This window comes from Notolepis coatsorum, assembly GCF_963971535.1.
Source record: "Notolepis coatsorum genome assembly, chromosome: 13".
In the NCBI taxonomy this organism is placed as follows: Eukaryota; Metazoa; Chordata; class Actinopteri; order Aulopiformes; family Paralepididae; genus Notolepis; species Notolepis coatsorum.
In genome coordinates this window covers 125,544,102-125,568,348 of record NC_140177.1, presented here as the reverse complement: position 1 = coordinate 125,568,348, position 24,247 = coordinate 125,544,102, and the positions used below count along the sequence as shown (strand labels likewise).

The following is a 24,247-nucleotide window of genomic DNA, read 5'->3' as shown; positions in this document are numbered from 1 at the left end:
ACATTTCAATCGTTCAAAACAGGCACACAAAAAACCTTTCATAATTTTTTTAATTAATTCTCATGACTTACTTTTTTGTAAGTCTCAAAAACTCAATGAGGTTGTACCAAACCAGACAGGCTTGTTAAAATAGGTGGACTATTATTTAATTTCAAGGGTGAGTTCAAAATTCTTTACATAATAAATATCGACGTACAACATTATTCTAGGAGCCACTTCTGGGGTCCCAGGCCAGGACCCCCGGTCTGGTCTTCTGAAGCCACTCTCCTGTGTTTTATCCTAATAAATTTGTAACAACCAACTATCGACAGCAAATTATTCCTCTGGTACATCCACGACATAAGCATTGGTTACCGTTAGAATGATCACAGAAACGACATTATGAAAGTAGCATATATTGCCTGTAAAGGCTTAAAGCTTATTGTCTCATATATTAGAGGCACATGTGTTAATGTGTCTTCTGTTACTCGAGGCAGAGAAGGTAACCATATAAAGGATCAGGTGGTACAGTATGATAATCACACAGTGGAACAAGGTGGCCCATAAGTACCAACAACTCCTTCCTGTTTGTCATCTCATCTGGGGGTCAAGAGGCAATGAGAGGTCCCCCCTGATCCTTAGCGTGTCCTTGGGGACATCAGGGATCTAGAGTTTCCTTGGGGACATCGGGGATCTAACGTTTCCTTGGGGACATCGGGGATCTAACGTTTCCTTGGGGACATCGGGGATCTAACGTTTCCTTGGGGACATCGGGGATCTAACGTTTCCTTGGGGACATCGGGGATCTAACGTTTCCTTGGGAACAGGGGGGATCTAGCATTTCCTTGGGGACAGTGGGATCTAGCGTTTCTGTGGGGACAGCAAATTCATCAGGATTACGCAAAAAAAGTTTTACTTATTTCCACCACGGCAGCAAGCACTGTAGTGGGAAACTTGTATACAATTGTTGATTCCTTGATATCCTACAAATATCACATCACAATAAAAACATTACATACTACTGTGATACCTGAATTTCCCCAAGGAGATTAATAAAGGAACACTTGACTTGACTTGCAAAGGAAGCACACTGGCCAGGGAGCATTTTGGAGTGCGGTACGGGGAGATGGACATCAGGCTTTAGGTGTGCGCAGTGATGGCCACACACTTCTCTCCATCAAAGTATTACTGTAACTGTGCCACACAGCAGTACACGAGAGCACCTTGCAGTATGTGACGAGAGGAGAGAAAAGAGGAGGAAGACGGAGACAGATGTGTTCTGATGGTTTTTTCAAATAAATGGAAGCGGATACGGACCACTAGCCTAGCTTAAAACTCTGGAAGAGGTGTTTTTGACCAACAGCTTCCATTAATCTGTGCTAAGCTAGGCTAGCTTGCAGCCAGATAGCTTTTAACTGAACATACAGAGAGATAATTGGTATCTATCTTCTTGTCTGACTCTGGAGAAGACGGTAAGTGCATTTGCCATAATGTTGGCGTGTTCCTTTAAGATGCACGTAAGGCTTTCTACGAGTGTTAGGAAGCACTAGTTAATCTACGATTATTCCAAAGAATGTCTTTCTGCTTTTCGGAAACACACCACAAATGCAAAACGCTTTGTAAAATGTATTTAACAATCATCTTTGTCATGGTCCCAGCCGGGGATCCTTCCTGAACAATGTGAACAGTGGTTTTCTGCCGCCCTCTGGTGGCCAAACGCAGCAGCTCCAGATGCCTGTACGTTAATGCCAAGCAAGCAGTGCAAAAATGCTTCCGCATTCGTCACCGCACGCTAGTGCGGTAAAGCGCCCTTCTTTTCAGACAAATGCTACCGTGCGTGCACCGGCGGCGGCGTGCTCGCTCAGGTGCGTGCGTGCGCCGGCGTGCTCGCGCGAGGTGCCCGCGCATGCGCATGAGATCCCGCCTTGCGGAGCTCAATATATATAAGTCACCGCCCCTTATTCAGTATCTAGCAATAGCTCAATTGGCAAGGACACATGGCTGTGGATCCTATGGCTTGTTTGCTGGCGAGTTCGAATCCCATCGAAAATATTTTTTAACGTGATTTTTTTTTAACGTGTATTCTTTTGCCGGTTAAGGTTAGGCATGGTTAAGGTTAAGGTTAAGGTTAGGCATTGTTTCGGAGTTGGTTAAGGTTAGAACGGTTAAGTTTAGGCGTTGTTAAGGAGCTGGTTAAGGTTAGAGTTTGTCAAAGAGAATGGCAATAGACAGCCTATTTCCGCGCGACCTGGGCGCTGGGCGGCGGAAAATGAAAGGCGCATTACTGCATGCCACTACGGTAAATTTTTGCACTGCTTGCTTGGCATAAAGCTACACGCGCTCCAGATATTGAACCTTCTCAGGCATTTAGTCCTAGGTTTGAATACTATTATTAATGCTATGCTGCCTCTGTTCATGTTGTGTTTCCCCGGTCTAGCTTGTGTTTAAAGGGTTAATCCTTTTCATATGTTTCCATTAAGGTTTATCCTTTACATATGTTTCCAGTAAGGTTTTTCTCTTTACATATGCTTTCCATTAAGGGTTAATCCTTTTCATATGTTTCCATTAAGGTTTATCCTTTACATATGTTTCCAGTAAGGCTTTTCTCTTTACTTATGCTTTCCATTAAGGGTTAATCCTTTTCATATGTTTCCATTAAGGTTTATCCTTTACATATGGTTTATCCTTTCTGTTAAGGGTTAACCTCATTGCATATGTTTCCATTAAGATAATCCCTTTACACATGCTTTTATTTATAGTGTGAGATTTCTTTTTACTAATACTTTGTGTTCACCAGTCTTGGTCATGCCTGGTCTTAAACCAGCTGGCGCTCATTAGTAATCACGGGCAGTATTTATTCCTGCCCGTTTCTCACTTCCCTGTCGCGCCATTGCCATTGTTTTGTTTTGTCTACCCTTGTGTTCGGTCACGTACTCGTCTCACCTTTGTGTTTCCCAGTGAGTCCGTTCCTTCCATGTTTTTCCAGCACTGCTGAGTTTTGTTTACCGGGTTTTGCAGTTTGCTTTTGTTTGTACATTGTTGCTTGCTACTGCTTAAGTAAAAGCCTGTTCATCTTCATTCCGTCGTCTCTGCCTCTAGTCTCTCTGATCGTGTTCAGCATTTGGGGTCTCCTCACCTACCCTCACACGAACCCTTACAATCTTAGCCTATTATTCCTTTTATTCTTTAATTTATGTAAAGTGCTTTGTAAACTCTACCGATCGGACTGCAGCATATTTTATTTTATCGTCATCGCTTGGTATTGGCTATATTAAGCCTGATCAAATTAAAATCCTTTTTAGTAAAAATTTATTAAAATGAAAATCATTAAGGGAAAGCCGTGGTGTAGGCTATTCAATTACCAAGCATATCTTACCTACATTGGATTGGTTTTACTAACTTTAATATACTTGAAGTGTGGACTGTGCAGCTGTGTTATCTAGGAAATACAAGTATCGGATCAGGATTCAGTATCGTCAGATACTCAATACTAAATTACTTGGATCAGGATAGGGAGAAAGAAAAATGTTGATCGCAACGTCCCTAAAAAACTGTTTTAGAAAGATGCTGTGTAAAAAAGGATGAAGATGATGATGATAATGATTATTATTATTATTATTATTATTATTATTATTATTATTATTATTATTATTATTGTAAACTATGAATGAGTCGGCCGCAGTCAACCAGCACCTGCTAAAGGCCCAGTAGGCCTTTAGCTCAGCTGGTTAGTGTAAACTACAGTCAACCAGCACCTGCTAACAGGTCTGACCCTTTAGCTCAGCTGGTTAGTGTAAACTACAGTCAACCAGCACCTGCTAACGGGTCGGACCCTTTAGCTCAGCTGGTTAGTGTAAACTACAGTCAACCAGCACCTGCTAACAGGTCTGACCCTTTAGCTCAGCTGGTTAGTGTAAACTACAGTCAACCAGCACCTGCTAACAGGCCTGACCATTTAGCTCAGCTGGTTAGTGTAAACTACAGTCAACCAGCACCTGCTAACGGGTCGGACCCTTTAGCTCAGCTGGTTAGTGTAAACTACAGTCAACCAGCACCTGCTAACAGGTCGGACCCTTTAGCTCAGCTGGTTAGTGTAAACTACAGTCAACCAGCACCTGCTAACGGGTCGGACCCTTTAGCTCAGCTGGTTAGTGTAAACTACAGTCAAGCAGCACCTGCTAACAGGTCTGACCCTTTAGCTCAGCTGGTTAGTGTAAACTACAGTCAACCAGCACCTGCTAACAGGTCGGACCCTTTAGCTCAGCTGGTTAGTGTAAACTACAGTCAACCAGCACCTGCTAACGGGTCTGACCCTTTAGCTCAGCTGGTTAGTGTAAACTACAGTCAACCAGCACCTGCTAACGGGCCTGACCCTTTAGCTCAGCTGGTTAGTGTAAACTACAGTCAACCAGCACCTGCTAACGGGCCTGACCCTTTAGCTCAGCTGGTTAGTGTAAACTACAGTCAACCAGCACCTGCTAACAGGTCTGACCCTTTAGCTCAGCTGGTTAGTGTAAACTACAGTCAACCAGCACCTGCTAACAGGTCGGACCCTTTAGCTCAGCTGGTTAGTGTAAACTACAGTCAACCAGCACCTGCTGACGGGTCGGACCCTTTAGCTCAGCTGGTTAGTGTAAACTACAGTCAACCAGCACCTGCTAACGGGTCGGACCCTTTAGCTCAGCTGGTTAGTGTAAACTACAGTCAACCAGCACCTGCTAACGGGTCTGACCCTTTAGCTCAGCTGGTTAGTGTAAACTACAGTCAACCAGCACCTGCTAACGGGTCGGACCCTTTAGCTCAGCTGGTTAGTGTAAACTACAGTCAACCAGCACCTGCTAACGGGCCTGACCCTTTAGCTCAGCTGGTTAGTGCGGCTGCCTGTGGATCTTCTGGTCCCAGGTTCAAATCTCTCGGTTACATCGGTGGCAGCGGTGGGATCTCACTTCCCTGTGAATCTGTGAATCAGGTTCACGTAGCAATGGGGGTGGGATCTCAGTGCCTTAACCTCTGGGAAAGTGCGCGCGGGGCGAAAGAACATGCAAGGACGCACTTCTCAGGGGGAGGATGTATGTAAACTACGGATGAGTCGGTCGGCAGTCAACCAGCACCTGCTAACGGGTCTGACATTATTATTATTATCATCATCATCTTTATCATCATGTCACCATCACTATTATCATCAACCAGTATTAATGCTGACTAAAGTACTGACCACCCGGGACACCAGCTGTTCTCCCTGCAGCATACGAACAAACACAAACCGGTACCAGAACAGTTTCTACCCACAGGCCTGATGAACAGTTAATCCACCCATTACTGGACTCAAATGCTGCTACAATGCTCAGTCACTTTACTGCCCCCTCGTGCATCAATATAATAACGTGCAATATCTATGAAATGTGCAGTTTCCTCAATTTCCCCAAGGGGATCAATAAAGGAATATCTTATCTTATCTTAATAGTTTTAGCTTGTCTGTGTACTTATTTTTATTTGATCTCTTATTTTATCTACTTATACTTAGTTGTACTTGTTTTTATTGCACATGCCACAGACAGTTGATTGTTTATTGTATATAAATACCTGCTCTTTTAATATGTAAACAGTTTTTTATTCCTTGATGCTGTGGAGCATATCTGAATCTGAATAGATTCAATCTGAGATATGGCCTCCAGGCTTGTGTTTTGACTTGAGGAGTCAAGTCTCTCCAGCGCAGCAGATGAAGCGCTCCAGTCAGCGCCCCCAGCTCCCTTGAAGGTGTCATGCTGTGGCTGCTGCAGTATGATGTGCAGATTAAAACATGGCCTTCGTTCAGAAAACCGCTCATGAGCAAGGCTTCGGCCCTTTCTCTCTCCCTTTAAAGAAGAAGTTCACCCAAAAATCCCCCAAACATATTTCCCCCTTACCATATAGCCATCTAATGGTAAATGGTAAATGGCTGCAATTATATTGCAGCTTTTATACAAAGCGCTTTACAATTTGTTCCTCACATTCACCCATACACTCACACATTCACACACCGACGGCGGAGGCGACCATGCAAGGTGCCGACCTGCTCATCAGGAGCAGTTAGGTTAAGTGTCTTGCTCAAGGACACTTCGACACGCTGCCCGGGAGGAGCGGGATTACCAGACGACCGCTCTACCCCCCGAGCCACTGTCGCCCTATCTATCCGTCCAGATTGTTTCATCTGATATGACAATGTGTACTTCAGTAGAAAATAATTCCTAGTTCCAGAAACTGCTCACAATAAGGTCTATGGATTATCTTGGGGTTGTGATTTTTGGAAAGAGACATTGTTTTTGAGTTTTTAAAATGTATTATTTTTGCCACAAACAGAGTGACATTCAGCTCCATTGTATTTGAGTGACGGCAGATATCTCTCTAGCCTCTCTTGGCTTAACGTTGAAAATAGATTGTCTTTTAATATACTTGTGCTGTTCAAGTTGGTCATGAGCAGTAAAACTCCTGTTTTTATACATAATCAGATTGTTTTTAGTAATACTGTGCACGAGCATTACACTAGAGGTTCCAGTAGTGGGCAGCTTAAATGGCCAGGTCCTAGAACCAGCGCTTTGGGGAGATCTTTTATTTTTAGAGCATTAACTCTTTGGAATGGCCTGCCTCGGAACCTCTGCTGCATTTACAGTAGATTCACTTTTAAAATGAATCTTAAATTGTTTTAAAATTGTTTTTAACACTGTAAAGCAATTTTTTGTTTTTGTTTTACACTAATGTAATTTTAGCTATATTAATTGTTACAGTAGGTTCATTATGCATTGTGTGTACTGACTTTTAATAATTTTGTTTTTGCAATAGTGATTGTTTTTGTATGTTTTTTTGTGTGTGGACCCCAGGAAGACTAGCTGGTTGCTATCGCACCAGTTAATGGGGATCCCTAATAAAATAAAATAAAATCTCTACGGCAGATATCTCCAAAACTAGACAAATCATATAAAAACCATCAGGATGGATAAATAGGGGGAAATATGTTTATTCTTTTATTTTTGGTTGAACTGCCCCTTTACATCTGAGCAGAAAGACTTAACTTGCTTTGTTTACAAGGTCAACTTTCCATCATGTGAACAGAAGACATGTCCAGCCCACTCCCTTCAATCCAACCCATGACTGAGATATCGTGGCTAAACTGTAGATGAAGTCAATTCAGAATTATCAACCGGTTCAGGGAAGATGTCATTTGTGAGCAATTGCTGATTATAATAATTATAATTATAATTTTAAATATAATAATAAAATACAGAGCAGCACGCTGGGTTGATATGTATCTCCTAGCTAGGGCAGAAATGTAAGTATTTTCATAATGACAATAGATACTAACGCTAGTTTCCCTATGTGTTCTCTTTTGTTGTTGTTGTTCTTAGCTCTATTCTATTTAAATATTTCAAGTGGTAGTGAAAGGTTAACCTTCTGTAGTGTGGTAGTGAAAGGTTAAACGTCTGTAGTGTGGTAGTGAAAGGGTTAACCGTCTGTAGTGTGGTAGTGAAAGGGTTAACCGTCTGTAGTGTGGTAGTGAAAGGGTTAACCGTCTGTAGTGTGGTAGTGAAAGGTTAACCTTCTGTAGTGTGGTAGTGAAAGGTTAACCTTCTGTAGTGTGGTAGTGAAAGGTTAACCTTCTGTAGTGTGGTAGTGAAAGGTTAAACGTCTGTAGTGTGGTAGTGAAAGGGTTAACCGTCTGTAGTGTGGTAGTGAAAGGGTTAACCGTCTGTAGTGTGGTAGTGAAAGGTTAACCTTCTGTAGTGTGGTAGTGAAAGGTTAACCTTCTGTAGTGTGGTAGTGAAAGGGTTAACCTTCTATAGTGTGGTAGTGAAAGGGTTAACCTTCTGTAGTGTGGTAGTGAAAGGTTAACCTTCTGTAGTGTGGTAGTGAAAGGTTAAACGTCTGTAGTGTGGTAGTGAAAGGGTTAACCGTCTGTAGTGTGGTAGTGAAAGGGTTAACCGTCTGTAGTGTGGTAGTGAAAGGTTAACCTTCTGTAGTGTGGTAGTGAAAGGTTAACCGTCTGTAGTGTGGTAGTGAAAGGTTAACCTTCTGTAGTGTGGTAGTGAAAGGTTAACCTTCTGTAGTGTGGTAGTGAAAGGTTAACCTTCTATAGTGTGGTAGTGAAGGGTTAACCTTCTGTAGTGTGGTAGTGAAAGGTTAACCTTCTGTAGTGTGGTAGTGAAAGGTTAACCTTCTGTAGTGTGGTAGTGAAGGGTTAACCTTCTGTAGTGTGGTAGTGAAGGGTTAACCTTCTGTAGTGTGGTAGTGAAAGGTTAACCTTCTGTAGTGTGGTAGTGAAAGGTTAACCTTCTATAGTGTGGTAGTGAAGGGTTAACCTTCTGTAGTGTGATAGTGAAAGGTTAACCTTCTGTAGTGTGGTAGTGAAAGGTTAACCTTCTGTAGTGTGGTAGTGAAAGGTTAACCTTCTGTAGTGTGGTAGTGAAAGGTTAACCTTCTGTAGTGTGGTAGTGAAAGGTTAACCTTCTGTAGTGTGGTAGTGAAAGGTTAACCTTCTGTAGTGTGGTAGTGAAAGGTTAACCGGCAGTGAAAGGGTTAACCGTCTGTAGTGTGGTAGTGAAAGGTTAACCTTCTGTAGTGTGGTAGTGAAAGGTTAACCTTCTGTAGTGTGGTAGTGAAAGGTTAACCTTCTGTAGTGTGGTAGTGAAAGGTTAACCTTCTGTAGTGTGGTAGTGAAAGGTTAACCGGCAGTGAAAGGGTTAACCGTCTGTAGTGTGGTAGTGAAAGGTTAACCTTCTGTAGTGTGGTAGTGAAAGGTTAACCTTCTGTAGTGTGGTAGTGAAAGGTTAACCTTCTATAGTGTGGTAGTGAAAGGGTTAACCGTCTGTAGTGTGGTAGTGAAAGGTTAACCTTCTGTAGTGTGGTAGTGAAAGGTTAACCGGTAGTGAAAGGGTTAACCGTCTGTAGTGTTATAAGTCGTGTAGCTCCGCTCTGCGTCTACTGGAATACACTTCCATATCAGTACTAGCACTGAATACATTTTCACATGCACCTTTACACACCCATCCGCCTGGCCACACCCCCATCCGCCCTCTACATAAGCAGGGGTGTGGCCATACTAACAGCTCCTTCTTTGTTTTCACCATGGCGAGTGTCTGTATACACCACTTTGAGATTAGTGAAATATTGAAGAGGAGCTGCGTTGACATTGTTTCTTGTTTTTTGTCTCTCTCACCAATTTTTGAGAAAAAGCTAAGTTATAATGTCTTCTTCGAGGGGTTCGGCTGGCTGCACATGGCTCGGAGGAAAGCATGTGACAGTCTCCGGCCTCCCGGACCAACAGTAGGGGGGAGTGCGCAACAACCAGGAAGGGGGTTGGGAATTGGCATAACGACTAACAGTGGGATGGGAGAAAAATCGGAAAAAAGGAGGGAGGAAAAGATAATAAAAAATAAATAAAAAAGAGTTCTGCTACGCTCGGTATATATGTATCTTGAGCCTTTGGTCACGTGGCTCAATGTTACATAAACTTTTCAATTTATTGCTCACGTGGGAAGTCTCTCTGGGGGTTCCCCGTCCCCTCTTTTATGGAGCAGGTTGACGGGGTGTTGTTTTCACTCAGCCGCGTCGTATGGGACCCATGTCCGTATTTTTTTCTGTAAAAAAAACTGCTTCTTGTCGTTCTCCCAGGCGGCTTGGAAAAACGGTATCTGGGTTCTTGTTAGAATGTCCATTGATATGTTTTGGGTCTCGACGTGTATATAGTGCTGGCCCTGGGTGCTTCTGATAGGAACCATGCATGGGCTTGCGCGCCTTGGTTGCTCATCATTGAAACAGCGTTTTTATGGGGCAACTGGGATGGAGTTTGTCTCTTCCGAGCGCCAGTGTACTAGGCTTGTCTCGACGAATTCTAGTTCATCTCTGGGGGATGTTAACAGAATAGATCAAAGCATTGGTAGAGGGGTCTCACGCCCTTGGGGTGGGCCACCGGGCGCGGTGCTTTGTGTTCTGACCATCTGGGTGGCGCCCTCTATAGTGTTTTGGATCCTGGGACTGGGGATGGTGGCGTGATTAGGGCACGGGACTGGTTCTGGTCGCGCCGGACCAGGTCAGTTAACCCGTTGTCCGCCGGGGTGCAGATCTGCTGTTCTGGTACCCTGAGGGACATGTGCTTTTTCGGGGGGAAAATGCCGGGTCGGCCCGGGCGTTGCAGGGTTTGACGTTATGGAGATGTTCGTGGTTATGTTACTACGTGTTACCCCTCACTGTTGCTTGGTCCATGTTGTGTTGTACCTTGCGCTGTGCTGAAGGAGCCTGGTCCTTCTCCATTCTTTTTCGCCCCTCTCTTCTCCTGCTTGGCGGGGCTGGGAGGGGGCTGTCGAGGTGGTTCTTGTAGAACTCCTCTGGCATCCCTGTGTACGTCCCGGTCCGCCGGGCCCGGGTCCGAATTTGTTTTCGTCTACCTGTTGGCCTGGGTTAACCCCTTCTTGAAAACTGAAACACTTGTACTGCTGTATAGCCAGTGTATACCCGCAGTTGTGTTTTGGAGTTTTTTCTTGGGGGGTTATAGGAACAACCGCCTCATGTTAGAACCAAGGGGGTGGTTGGTTCCCTGATGTGTTGGTAGCGGAGTCAACTCTCGGGGTAGGCCGGGCTTGGCCCCGTCTGCCTGTGAGTGTGCCCCCGCACCTTTCATGACGTCTGCCAATCATGTCAGCCTTCTCTGCCTAGAGGGTCGGTTTTTTTTGTGGAGGCTGCGAAATGGTGCACGGCATACCTTACGCTGGGGTGCTGTTTCAGCAGACCCCTTTGGTGCCTGTCTAGTCCGCAGTGCTCCAGGCTCAGGTCGAGTGGCCTGTTGCCTGGATTGAGGGATCAACTTCTTTTAGGGTTGTCTCCCCGGTGCGCTGCCTGGTCCCGCTGTGGGTGTAGCCTTTTGAGTGCTTCGGGGCGGCGTGCTGTAGGGGGGAAGGGCCTGCTCTTGGATGGGCCCTGTCCGAATACGCTGGCGATGTGGGGGGTGGTGTCACTAGTGACCGCCTGGTGGGGTCTCGATGCTGCGGTGTCGTTGGCCTCTCCAGGCCCCCTTTTCCGGGGGGGTCCAGTCCCTTCCTGGGTCTGGGTCGTCCTTCGCGCTCCGCTGCTACGGCCTTGCCACGGGGTTGGGTTTTTGCTCTTGACCCCATGATATTAGGGGTTGTAACGGGGGTTTTGTTTCTTCCCGTTCGTTCCCTAGTGGCATGTGGGTTGCGCGTTTGTGTAGTCGTGGGTTATTCTGTGGAAGGTAAGTCCCACGGTCTGCTCACCCTGTGCGTTTGAGTTGCTAAACTCCTCTTCGCACAGTTGGATCCGATACCCTCCCGTCCTCCACTAGGGGGGTCCGGGGGCTCGGGTCCTCCCCGGTTCTGATGGTTGTGGGGAGCCTCAGCGGGTACATTTGTCGAGCTTCCGCTCTGCTCAGCTCCTGTATTCCAGTAGACGCAGAGCGGAGCTACACGACTTATAACGTACGGTTATGTCTATAACCATAGTTATATGAGTGTAGTGACGCTCTGCGTCGGACTCACTGAGGACCCCGTGGTCTTCGCCACACCCCTGCTTATGTAGAGGAGCAGATGGGGGTGTGGCCAGGCGGATGGGTGTGTAAAGGTGCATGTGAAAATGTATTCAGTGCTAGTACTGATATGGAAGTGTATTCCAGTAGACACAGAGCATCACTACACTCATATAACTATGGTTATAGACATAACCGTACGTTAACCTTCTGTAGTGTGGTAGTGAAAAGTTAACACCGTCTGTAGTGTGGTAGTGAAAGGTTAACCGTCTGTAGTGTGGTAGTGAAAGGGTTAACCGTCTGTAGTGTGGTAGTGAAAGGTTAACCGTATGTAGTGGTAGTGAAAGGGTTAACCGTCTGTAGTGTGGTAGTGAAAGGTTAACCTTCTGTAGTGTGGTAGTGAAATGTTAACCTTCTATAGTGTGGTAGTGAAAAGTTAACCTTCTGTAGTGTGGTAGTGAAATGTTAACCGTCTGTAGTGTGGTAGTGAAAGGTTAACCATCTGTAGTGTGGTAGTGAACGGTTAACCGGTAGTGAAAGGTTAACCTTCTGTAGTGTGGTAGTGAAAGGTTAACCGTTTGTAGTGTGGTAGTGAAAGGGTTAACCGTCTGTAGTGTGGTAGTGAAAGGTTAACCTTCTGTAGTGTGGTAGTGAAAGGTTAACCATCTGTAGTGGTAGTGAAAGGGTTAACCGTCTGTAGTGTGGTAGTGAAAGGTTAACCTCATGTAGTGTGGTAGTAAAAGGTTAACCTTCTGTAGTATGGTAGTGAAAGGGTTAACCTTCTGTAGTGTGGTAGTGAAAGGTTAACCTTCTGTAGTGTGGTAGTGAAAGGGTTAACCGTCTGTAGTGTGGTAGTGAAAGGTTAACCTTCTGTAGTGTGGCAGTGAAAGGTTAACCGTCTGTAGTGTGGTAGTGAAAGGTTAACCGTCTGTAGTGTGGTAGTGAAAGGTTAACCTTCTGTAGTGTGGTAGTAAAAGGTTAACCTTCTGTAGTGTGGTAGTGAAAGGGTTAACCTTCTGTAACCTTATCTACTCTATTCACATATATGCTTACCACTTGTATCTATTGCTATGTCCGCCCACTACAATCACGCGAGCTGTCTAACGCCTGTCCCGTCTCCCTGTCTCCATGTGAGTTGCTGTCCCGGAGTGTTGACCGGAGTGTCGGACGTTCCGTGATGAAGGCCGGGAGGATGCGACCCTCTCTGCGTGCCCTCCTGTCTCCCTGTCTCCGGCGGTCTCGTAGTGGTGACCGGAGTGCTGGACGTCCCGCGATGATGTCGGGGAGGTTGCGACCCTCTCTGCGCCGCCCCCTATCTCTCTGTCTCCGGCTGTCTTGGAGCGATGACCGGAGTGTTGAATGTCCCGTGATTAAGACGGGGAGGATGCGACCCTCTTTGCACCGCCCCTGTGCCTCAAATAGATTCGCTATTAGCTCTACCTTTATTCTTTCTAAATGTTCAGTTGCTATCACTATCAGCTCTATCTTTAATCTTTCAAAATGTTCAGTTGCTATTGCATGCACTCATCTGTGTTTCACTACACACATGAGTGCATGCTTACCAACTGTTAGTCTGCAACACTACTATCACCGACATCTAAGAAGGGAGATCCCCCCTTGAATGGCCCTTCTAAGGTTTCTCTCCTCCACACTGCCTGTGGAGCATTTTTCCCTATTGTTAGGTTTGAGTGAGTTTTTCCTTACCTTCGCATGGGGTATGTCTGGGAGTGCTTGCATTCATTCATTTATTTGCATTTATTTTAAATTTGTTGGACCTTATGGTGTTCTTGTTTTGTTCTTGACTTATTGTTATGTTTCTTCTTGACTTGTTTAAAGAAGACGTGTCCGGCCCATGGGGACATTAACGTGTGTTGTCGGGCCTTACAAATAAATTTGATTTGATTTAGTGTGGTAGTGAAAGGGTTAACCGTCTGTAGTGTGGTAGTGAAAGGTTAACCTTCTGTAGTGTGGTAGTGAAAGGTTAACCGTCTGTAGTGGTAGTGAAAGGGTTAACCGTCTGTAGTGTGGTAGTGAAAGGTTAACCTTCTGTAGTGTGGTAGTGAAAGGTTAACCTTCTATAGTGTGGTAGTGAAAGGTTAACCTTCTGTAGTGTGGTAGTGAAATGTTAACCGTCTGTAGTGTGGTAGTGAAAGGTTAACCATCTGTAGTGTGGTAGTGAACGGTTAACCGGTAGTGAAAGGTTAACCTTCTGTAGTGTGGTAGTGAAAGGTTAACCGTCTGTAGTGTGGTAGTGAAAGGGTTAACCGTCTGTAGTGTGGTAGTGAAAGGTTAACCTTCTGTAGTGTGGTAGTGAAAGGTTAACCGTCTGTAGTGGTAGTGAAAGGGTTAACCGTCTGTAGTGTGGTAGTGAAAGGTTAACCTCATGTAGTGTGGTAGTAAAAGGTTAACCTTCTGTAGTGTGGTAGTGAAAGGGTTAACCTTCTGTAGTGTGGTAGTGAAAGGTTAACCTTCTGTAGTGTGGTAGTGAAAGGTTAACCTTCTGTAGTGTGGTAGTGAAAGGTTAACCGTCTGTAGTGTGGTAGTGAAAGGTTAACCGTCTGTAGTGTGGTAGTGAAAGGTTAACCTTCTGTAGTGTGGTAGTGAAAGGTTAACCTTCTATAGTGTGGTAGTGAAATGTTAACCTTCTGTAGTGTGGTAGTGAAAGGTTAACCTTCTATAGTGTGGTAGTGAAATGTTAACCTTCTGTAGTGTGGTAGTGAAAGGTTAACCTTCTATAGTGTGGTAGTGAAATGTTAACCTTCTGTAGTGTGATAGTGAAAGGTTAACCGTCTGTAGTGGTAGTGAAAGGGTTAACCGTCTGTAGTGTGGTAGTGAAAGGTTAACCTTCTGTAGTGTGGTAGTGAAAGGTTAACCGTCTGTAGTGGTAGTGAAAGGGTTAACCGTCTGTAGTGTGGTAGTGAAAGGTTAACCTCATGTAGTGTGGTAGTAAAAGGTTAACCTTCTGTAGTGTGGTAGTGAAAGGGTTAACCTTCTGTAGTGTGGTAGTGAAAGGTTAACCTTCTGTAGTGTGGTAGTGAAAGGGTTAACCATCTGTAGTGTGGTAGTGAAAGGTTAACCTTCTGTAGTGTGGTAGTGAAAGGTTAACCGTCTGTAGTGTGGTAGTGAAAGGTTAACCGTCTGTAGTGTGGTAGTGAAAGGTTAACCTTCTGTAGTGTGGTAGTGAAAGGTTAACCTTCTATAGTGTGGTAGTGAAATGTTAACCTTCTGTAGTGTGGTAGTGAAAGGTTAACCTTCTATAGTGTGGTAGTGAAATGTTAACCTTCTGTAGTGTGGTAGTGAAAGGTTAACCTTCTATAGTGTGGTAGTGAAATGTTAACCTTCTGTAGTGTGGTAAGGTGTAGTAAGATCGGGAATGCGAACACGCATCCTACAGGTCTATGGAGGAGAACCAGACCCCCACCTGACAGTGTTCAACAGGTAGGAGACGATCCAAAAAATACCGAACCTTCCCATGGTCCAACATGGGTCTGACACCCCTCCCCCCCCCCCCCCCCCCCCCGCCCTCCCGATTTCTCAGGCACCAGAGAACACCGGGAGGAGAACGCCACAACGATGGCTTGCTTCGTCCACAGAGATCAGATCTCGTCGACCAGAGCTGTCACTGCTGGAGACCCTGACAATAGGGTCTGTACCAAACCAGAAAACGGGTGGGGTTGTGTTTTAAATACAAGTTCCCGCCTCAGCGTTCTCTCCATCCACCTCGACATATGGTACTGCCGTAGCCATATGTGATGACACTCCCAACGCACCCGCCGCCATGTGGCGCAGGTCCGCAAGGAACTGTAGATAGGCGGCCCGGTCCCACCCGCTGTGCGTAGCCAACCCTGGACCCGTGCGAGCAGAGCGTTCCGTGGAGTCGGGTCGGAACCTGACACTACCCACGAGGCAATCGCACCCAAGGGGGGACCCCGACAGAAAGGGCCGGTTTGATACGGGGGAAGCTGACATCAATCTAGGTGACAAAAGCCCCTCCACTGAACACCCCTCCAGAACATGCTGAGGAGTTGTTCTGCAGCCGGACATGCAAGGCGTGAGGACCCCATGGGTTCCTACACACCGTAGCCCTGCAGTGATATTACTACCACCTAAATCACGCGCACCTCTTCTTTTCAGACCACTGCCGATCTCGCAGGAGTGGGAGGCACCAACATGATACCTGGCCTGGCGAAGGCGAGGCCGGGGAAGCCCGCACTGTGTGCCTCAAAAGGTTTCGAGCCCCCCTGCTGACAACACCTATAGTTGACAGACGTAACACCAGGCTCAACCAACACAGCTTATGGTGTGGGAGCCGCTTGACAGCACAACATTCTCACGGACAGACCCAGGCTCAGCCATCAACTGGGTGTCAGCCCCTGTCCCCATGAGAAGCGAAAAGTGGGGCCGCCCGCGCTTCAACGAAGGCACGCGGCCCGCAGCCAAAGGAAACAATCAGAGCCCCCTTTTTCCGCTGGTGTTGGGGGAGGGAGTGATCGGAGAGCGGGCTGCTCGCGGCAGGACGGCGACGGCTTGTATATTCCAAGTTGAGCCCATCCAACATGGCCGATCCCTCGGCCGCCAAGGCTGTCGGCCTTGTGGATACCTGTCAATTCAACGCCCAGGATACCTCTGGCGGGGGAAAACATGGCCGCCTGTCGAGGGCCTCGTCATCGCCGCTGACGAGGCCGTGCTCTCTCTTCTTCTGGCTGCGCGGTGAGGCGGTGTGGGGCCTAGGACAAATACCGCCCGCGCTCCAGCGGAAGACCAAAATCCTCTGCGGAGAGGGGAGCCCTAAGTGGTTATAGCTTGCGGCTGGGTCAAAGCTAATAACGTCAACAACCTCGCGCAATGTGTCGACGTCGGCTGGCCCTCAAGGCCCCGCCACCAGACACCATTTGTTGATAGAAAAAAACAGCAATTCGAACACAGTTCTAATCGCTGCCAATTCCATACCGTGGCGGTACAGGCTTTAGCAGCCCACCATCCACTCGCCGGGCCGACCCACCTCATGGCGTCGGCCGGGCGGGGCACTGTTTCAACATGTCAAAAGCAAAGGACTGATGCTAACACGGAGCACCAGTGGTGGGTGTAAACAGCAACCTCCACTGTGGTGTGCACCATGAAGGGGTTAATGAATAAATGAACTAACACCACGAACATACTGTAGAATGGGCAAGCCCATGTACACAACGTTAAGGGGAGGCGGACCAGAGAGAACCAGTCCCGCATTCATTCATAATATTCACAACAGCACACCAGCCCTAGACCTCAGCCCATTTACCCATGAAGGTAAACAAAGCCCCCCCCGCACTACTCCCCCAGTAGACACCGATTGACCGTCAGCATGAATGGTTGAGAGGAGGGAAGATTGTAGCATAGACAAACATTCCCATAGCAGAGAGACAGAACAAAAACAGTAGCCCCACTATAGCATAGCGTTCGACGCTAATGTGGACAGAAAACAGTCAGCTGAGCCACAACACTGGCCGCCGCTAAATTCCGTCCTGCAGCAGTATAGCTCTACTGCCACCCGCCGGGCCGACTCGCTCTCAAGCATCGGCTCCCGGGTGGGGCACCGTCCAGCCCCGCCGAGGCACAGGATCGATGCTACCTGGCTAGGCTACCTAGCCACGGCACACCCGCTCTGCACCCTGTTGTCAACCCATTCACCCGTAAAGGGAATATAGGACTCAGCAAAACCCCCCACATTAGCTACCGACTGACCTTCATCAATGAACCGGTTTAAGAGGAGGGAAAAGCTGCAACATCCCACGGCAGGGAACATTAAAACAGTGCCCAGCATGTCAGCAGTAGTGTTAGCATTTAGCATTAGCATTAGCATTTAGCGTTAGCATTAGTGTTTCAGCATAGGGCTGGGCAATATAACGATAACGATAAATATCGCGATATATTTTAATAATCGATATCGAATATCGAAATTAAAAAAAATCGAAAAATCGTTTTTTTTTTTTTTTTTTTTTTTTTTTTTTACCTGCAACAGGGCAGTTTTAAAACCAGAGACAGTGGACAGACTTGTCTTTCTTGCCTGCAACTTAAAGTAATGGCTTTGCTTGTCCAAATGACAATACTGACCAAATTCAGATTTATTTTTCTCTTGTCCATTTATTTTGTTTGCTTTCTAATTTAAAATACATTTTGAAACCGTCTGTACACAGTAGGCTATGTGTGCTAGCAGAACTAGACTCCAGTCACGAGTCACAGTGCACATGTGCGGTGGTTTGTCCACCAAAAAAGCGCCAAAAGATCGAAAATAAACTAGCAGAGCCAGAACTGTTCAACTCCTCTGGAGCCACAGCCAGCAGAGAAGCCGGTTTACTTTAGCTTTTAAACCAGCTGCAGCCTGAGAACTGGAGTGTGAGGGGATGTAACACTAAAGATGGCGGCAATGACAAAGAATTGCTGCAAAATAAACATACATCTGTTGTTAAAAAAAATAAAAATAAAAAAAATTATACTTATAACAATTCGATAATTATCGATATCGAGAAATAAAATAAAATTATCATATCGTTATCGCGATATGATTTTTTTCCATATCGCCCAGCCCTATTTCAGCAGCACGCTCCAGGATCGCTTGGAACCCGTCCACTTCAGTGGAACGTTCACCAAACCATCCCGCCCCTGGCGCCGACACACAACATGGTTGTGTAACAAAACAACCCAGCATTACTAACACTAGCATCAATGCCTGATGACACAGGGCTCGATAGCCAACTTCGCACGCTGTTTCCTCGATCTGCTGCCACAAGACGAGGGAACATCAGAATAGACCCGACGTGTCGTTGGAACATACCACGAAGATGCCAGGGGTAAGCAAATCTCCGTAAGTACCCAATATTATCTAAACTTTTTCAAATCAACTAGTTGCATAGGGCGACTTGCATCCGCTATGATGGAAACGAAATTAGAGGAAGAGTGAGTGGTGGCCATGCCCAGTCCTATGTAGCACGCCACTAAGGGGCGGGGCCTGGCAGGTGAGGGGTGTATTTTCGGTTTATTCGTTGATGGAGTACAATAGGTACATGAGATGAGGTATATCTCGGTATGGCTTAAGAGCGGGACGCGATGCAAGTACGCTATATAACCTTCTGTAGTGTGGTAGTGAAAGGTTAAACGTCTGTAGTGTGGTAGTGAAAGGATTAACCGTCTGTAGTGTGGTAGTGAAAGGTTAACCTTCTGTAGTGTGGTAGTGAAAGGGTTAACCGTCTGTAGTGTGGTAGTGAAAGGTTAACCGTCTGTAGTGTGGTATTGAAAGGTTAACCTTCTGTAGTGTGGTAGTGAAAGGTTAAACGTCTGTAGTGTGGTAGTGAAAGGGTTAACCGTCTGTAGTGTGGTAGTGAAAGGGTTAACCGACGGTAGTGTGGTAGTGAAAGGTTAACCTTCTGTAGTGTGGTAGTGAAAGGGTTAACCATCTGACTGTAGTGTGGTAGTGAAAGGGTTAACCGTCTGTAGTGTGGTAGTGAAAGGTTAACCTTCTGTAGTGTGGTAGTGAAAGGGTTAACCGTCTGTAGTGTGGTAGTGAACGGTCAACCGGTAGTGAAAGGTTAACCGTCTGTAGTGTGGTATTGAAAGGTTAACCGTCTGTAGTGTGGTAGTGAAAGGTTAACCATCTATAGCAGACCTGGGCATTGTACGGGATTCTGACCGGCCCGCGAAAGATTACATGATAATAAAAAAAAAATATATATATATATATATATTTTTTAATATTTTATTTATTTATTTTTTAACTTTTTTCTTTTCATGTCAACGTTCACACGCACAATATACGCTTAGGAGACATGCTCAGAAGATGTTGGTTCTCTTTGGATCCACCTACATATGTGAACAGACATTCTCAGTCATGACGTTTACCAAGTCCAGGTACAGATCCTCTCTCACTGATGAACATCTGGCAGCTGTGCTTCGCATCTCCACCTCAGACATGCAACCTGACTTTGATGGACTTGTTAAAGCTCAACAGAGACTGGATTTCTCACACTGAATGAAAAAAAAAAGAACTGAAGAACACTAAAATGTGGAAATATAACAAGTGAAATGGGACACTTGATATTTTTTTTTCTTTTTTTTGCACAGTTCTGAAAACATTAAATGTTTAATATAGGCATGTAAAGTAAAAAAGGCTACAAAACTGGGACACTTTCACAGTTGTGGGACACATGTTCACAGTTCAGTGACATGTCTTGTTTATTTTTGCTATAAGATGATGTGATGTCTTTAGAAAGCTAAGAAAATCCTTGTTTCAATAGTATATGAAACTCAAAATGCCCTTTGTTATTAATGTTTCACATTTTGTTCATCATTTTGGAAATAAATTCTATTTGAATAAATGATATTTTTGAAAGCTAACCTCACCTTTTAATTGCCAAATAATAACATACACTCTTACCAGGGGTCAAAACAATGCCATTTACTGCTTTTTATATAGAAATAAAATGTATATTATGCATAATTGAGTTTGGAATTTTGGCCCGGGCCCCCAACATATTTTCAGTTGCTCATTCGACCCCCTGGGAAAGATAATTGCCCACCCCTGATCTATAGTGTGGTAGTGAAAGGTTAACCTTCTGTAGTGTGGTAGTGAAAGGTTAAATGTCTGTAGTGTGGTAGTGAAAGGGTTAACCGTCTGTAGTGTGGTAGTGAACGGTCAACCGGTAGTGAAAGGTTAACCGTCTATAGTGTGGTAGTGAAAGGTTAACCTTCTATAGTGTGGTAGTGAAAGGGTTAACCGTCTGTAGTGTGGTAGTGAAAGATTAAATGTCTGTAGTGTGGTAGTGAAAGGGTTAACCGTCTGTAGTGTGGTAGTGAAAGGTTAACCTTCTGTAGTGTGGTAGTGAAAGGTTAACCTTCTGTAGTGTGGTAGTGAAAGGTTAACCTTCTGTAGTGTGGTAGTGAAAGGGTTAACCTTCTATAGTGTGGTAGTGAAAGGGTTAACCGTCTGTAGTGTGGTAGTGAAAGGTTAACCTTCTGTAGTGTGGTAGTGAAAGGTTAACCGTCTGTAGTGGTAGTGAAAGGGTTAACCGTCTGTAGTGTGGTAGTGAAAGGTTAACCTTCTGTAGTGTGGTAGTGAAAGGTTAACCTTCTGTAGTGTGGTAGTGAAAGGTTAACCTTCTACAGTGTGGTAGTGAAAGGTTAACCTTCTGTAGTGTGGTAGTGAAAGGTTAACCTTCTGTAGTGTGGTAGTGAAAGGTTAAACGTCTGTAGTGTGGTAGTGAAAGGTTAACCTTCTGTAGTGTGGTAGTGAAAGGTTAACCTTCTGTAGTGTGGTAGTGAAAGGGTAACCTTCTGTAGTGTGGTAGTGAAAGGTTAACCTTCTGTAGTGTGGTAGTGAAAGGTTAAACGTCTGTAGTGTGGTAGTGAAAGGGTTAACCTTCTGTAGTGTGGTAGTGAAAGGTTAACCTTCTGTAGTGTGGTAGTGAAAGGTTAACCTTCTGTTGTGTGGTAGTGAATGGTTAACCTTCTGTAGTGTGGTAGTGAAAGGTTAAACGTCTGTAGTGTGGTAGTGAAAGGGTTAACCGTCTGTAGTGTAGTAGTGAAAGGTTAACCTTCTGTAGTGTGGTAGTGAAAGGTTAACCTTCTGTAGTGTGGTAGTGAAAGGGTTAACCGTCTGTAGTGTGGTAGTGAAAGGGTTAAGCGGTGATGGATGATCCTCAGGCAGCATAAGCTCATGGCTGCGGGTGTTGTGCCGTTCACACTTGCCCAGCAACATGCTTACATCACAGAGCACGTGCTGGGCGTCAGTGTGCCAGTGTTTACAGTGGAGTGATTACGCGCAGCCTGTCTCGAGGCATGCCCTCCTCAGCGACACTCGCGCTCGTCTAGCGTTGCTGTTTACTATCCGCCTACCTGCCTGGCAGACACACTGTGGGGATGATACTGCCACGTGGGGGGGGGGGGGGGGGGCTCCGGTGAGAGACTTCTCCTGTCACGGTGTTAAAAGAACACGCCAACATTTTGGGAAATCAGCTTACCGTCTTCTCCAGAGAGAGACAAGAAGATAGATACCAGTTTCCTCTCTGTGTGTTCAGTAGAAAGCTATCTGGCTGCACATTAGCCTAGCTTAGCACAATGAATGGAAGTGGACATGGTCGGTTAGCGTAGGCATTGTCCAACTAACACCTCTCCCGAAGGCTAACCGGCCATGTCCGCTTCCATGCATGCATTGTTCCTTTAAGACAGGGGCGGTGATGCTGCGAGCGCAGTGTTCTGCAGCTCTGGAAGGAGGTGGGGACCCTGCGCAGTGCAGGCTCGGCGGCTCAGCAGTGCATGCAACATGGAAGGGCCCCAGTGAGGGGGGGGGGATCTCAAAAGGAAAAACTCACCCACTATCCGTGGCCAGAGAATCGCCCAGCAGCTGTGCGTCGCCAAGGTTACCGCCACCAACCTCCTTCCTCCTCAGGCCCCTCTCTCCGCTCTCTCCGTCGCCGGCGGGGTAGCCCTTCACCAGCGCCTGCCTGGTCCCGTAGACGGCGGAGTACGCGCCCCCTCGGTCCGCCTCGCACCCTCCTCCTCCTCCGCGTCCTCCGGCCCTGTGGTCCACCACCACCGCGGCGGTGGCGGCGTGGCACTCGCCGGACGGCCGCTTGTCGTAGGGCGCGGCGGACGGGGGCCCGCTCCGGGGCAGCTTGTAGCCGTGCGAGATGAGCAGGTCCTCCACGCTGTACATGGTGGCGTCTCTCTGGTGCGTCGACGGGGCAGAAGGGTGGGAGACGTGGTGGTGTCTGTGTGTGTGGTGTGGCCTTAGTGCTGCTGGTGGGGGAGGCGGGGGCACAGTCGCTCAGCAGAAGCCATCACTGGGGGGGAGGAGAGGAGGGGCCAGACACATTTACAGATATATAGTCATGGTGCTTTACAACAGAGGGATGGAATCAAACGTGTTAGATATTAGCAGGCAGGGTTAGAAATTAACATTTATTTTCAAGGGCTTTTTTTGCCCCCCTTAATTGATTTTCGGGGGCTTTTTTTTGTATTTCGGGGGCACAACATTTTTATAATGAAAATTAACATAAAGATTATAAAACATTGTTGACATTTTTTTTTACAGTCTTCGTCCCTATGTTTGATAACGTAATGTTAATGTCTCCGTATACAGGGCTCTACGCTAACCTTTTTCCCAAGGAGCACATGTGCTCCTAAATAAAATGTTAATAAATAAAATCTAAATACAAATTTAGGAGCACACAGAAATTTAGGAGCAGAGTGACAATTGTTCAAGTAACACACACATTGATTGATTGATTGATTGATTGAAAAGTTTATTAACTCTTTCAGTGCCACGCCTGGTTTTCCGTTTTACCGCTTGAATGCCACCATCGGCGCCAATGTTAACGTTAATATCGCCTAATCTATGTTTTAAATTATGGCTATGTGTCTAATCTGCCCATCGCATTATCAAAGACTATTTTCCAGTCAGTGCTGTGAAGGCAGATTGTTTTTTTATCGCGTCGTTTCCGTTTCAGAGCAGTTAGAAAAGCCCCCGTTTTGATATAAAAAACAGCTCATTCTGGAGCATTCTATGAAAATCGTCTTTTAGTGGAATATTCCACAACGTTGATATTCGTCTGCCTTTTTATGAATAGTTTTCAAATAAACGCTAGATGATCAATATTATACGTGCACGCAAGCACATTACGGCCGCGCACTGATAATCGCTCCGTTGATTTCCTCACAGACTTTTACAGTGAAACCGAAAGAAGACATTTCACAAAACAGCTTATAACTTCATCAAACTTACTCCGATTATCCTACCACTGATAACATAGAGTCCTTACCTGACATCAGATGGTATCCAACTGGTATATTCCAATTCCTGATCACCATTCGAAAAAATCGATACGTGTATGGATCCAACTGTAGATCTCCATGATCCGCGGGGATCTGAGGCTCCAGAATTAACTGTGGTAACCCCGGCTGGATCAGTGAACTGGAAAATGTGGAGTACCGGATTTTTTTCCCCATTCATTTTCATTGAGTCCATTCCAAAATCACTTATGTCATCTGGGAGACGACAGGGGGCGCTTTTTTCCACAGTGATCACCGGCGCAGCTCGGCTATACTCGGGTAGGCTCGGGTGATGCAATAATTTTTCAGATCGCAAAAAAATAATAATAATAATAATTCCGAGAAATCTCGTGAGTGGCACGCAACCACCTATAAAAAAAACAGAGAAATCTCGTGAGTGGCACTGAAAGAGTTAACAGATTGCAAAATGGGTACAGTACAGTACAGCTCAATACATACAATTGTTAAGGGGATGCAGACCAGAGAAAGACTTTCGTCTTGTTTACATCAGGGTCCCCCATTTTCAATTCATCATAACATATATGACATACAGATAGACAGTACTGCTACATCTATACATTTATGACATATCAGATTTGCACACACACACACACACACACACACACACACACACACACACAGACACACACACGATGTGTGACATGGCTTGGTTTCATGTTTTGAGGTACCTTCAATTATCTGTAAATAATACATACATACAATTCAATTTCTTTAATGACCACCCAGCCAGGCTGGTGGAATTTGGTTTCAGTGCATAGCATAGCAGTTCCAACATAAAAACATAAAAACATAGAACATATAACATCACTTACAGCGTACATAAAAGAAAACACAATTACATAGATACAGTTCAGAGTTTGTCCATGTCCATGTCAGCAGAGGTAAGGGGGGTTGCGGGGGGTACTACGGGGAGGGGGGGGGGGGGGGGTGCTACAGGGA

The 24,247-nt window shown here is 45.7% G+C and overlaps 1 protein-coding gene across 1 annotated transcript in view; it reads right to left on the bottom strand.

Moving 5' to 3' along the window:
• jcadb (junctional cadherin 5 associated b) overlaps positions 1–22,172 on the bottom strand; it is a gene marked incomplete at both ends in the record, with an annotated part of 28,843 nt that extends 6,671 nt beyond the window's left edge. The window contains one exon of the mRNA XM_084327795.1: positions 21,829–22,172. Coding sequence (XP_084183921.1) covers positions 21,829–22,172 — 344 coding nt within the window. The remainder of the gene's footprint in view (positions 1–21,828) is intronic.
• Between the last annotated feature and the right edge of the window lie 2,075 nt (positions 22,173–24,247).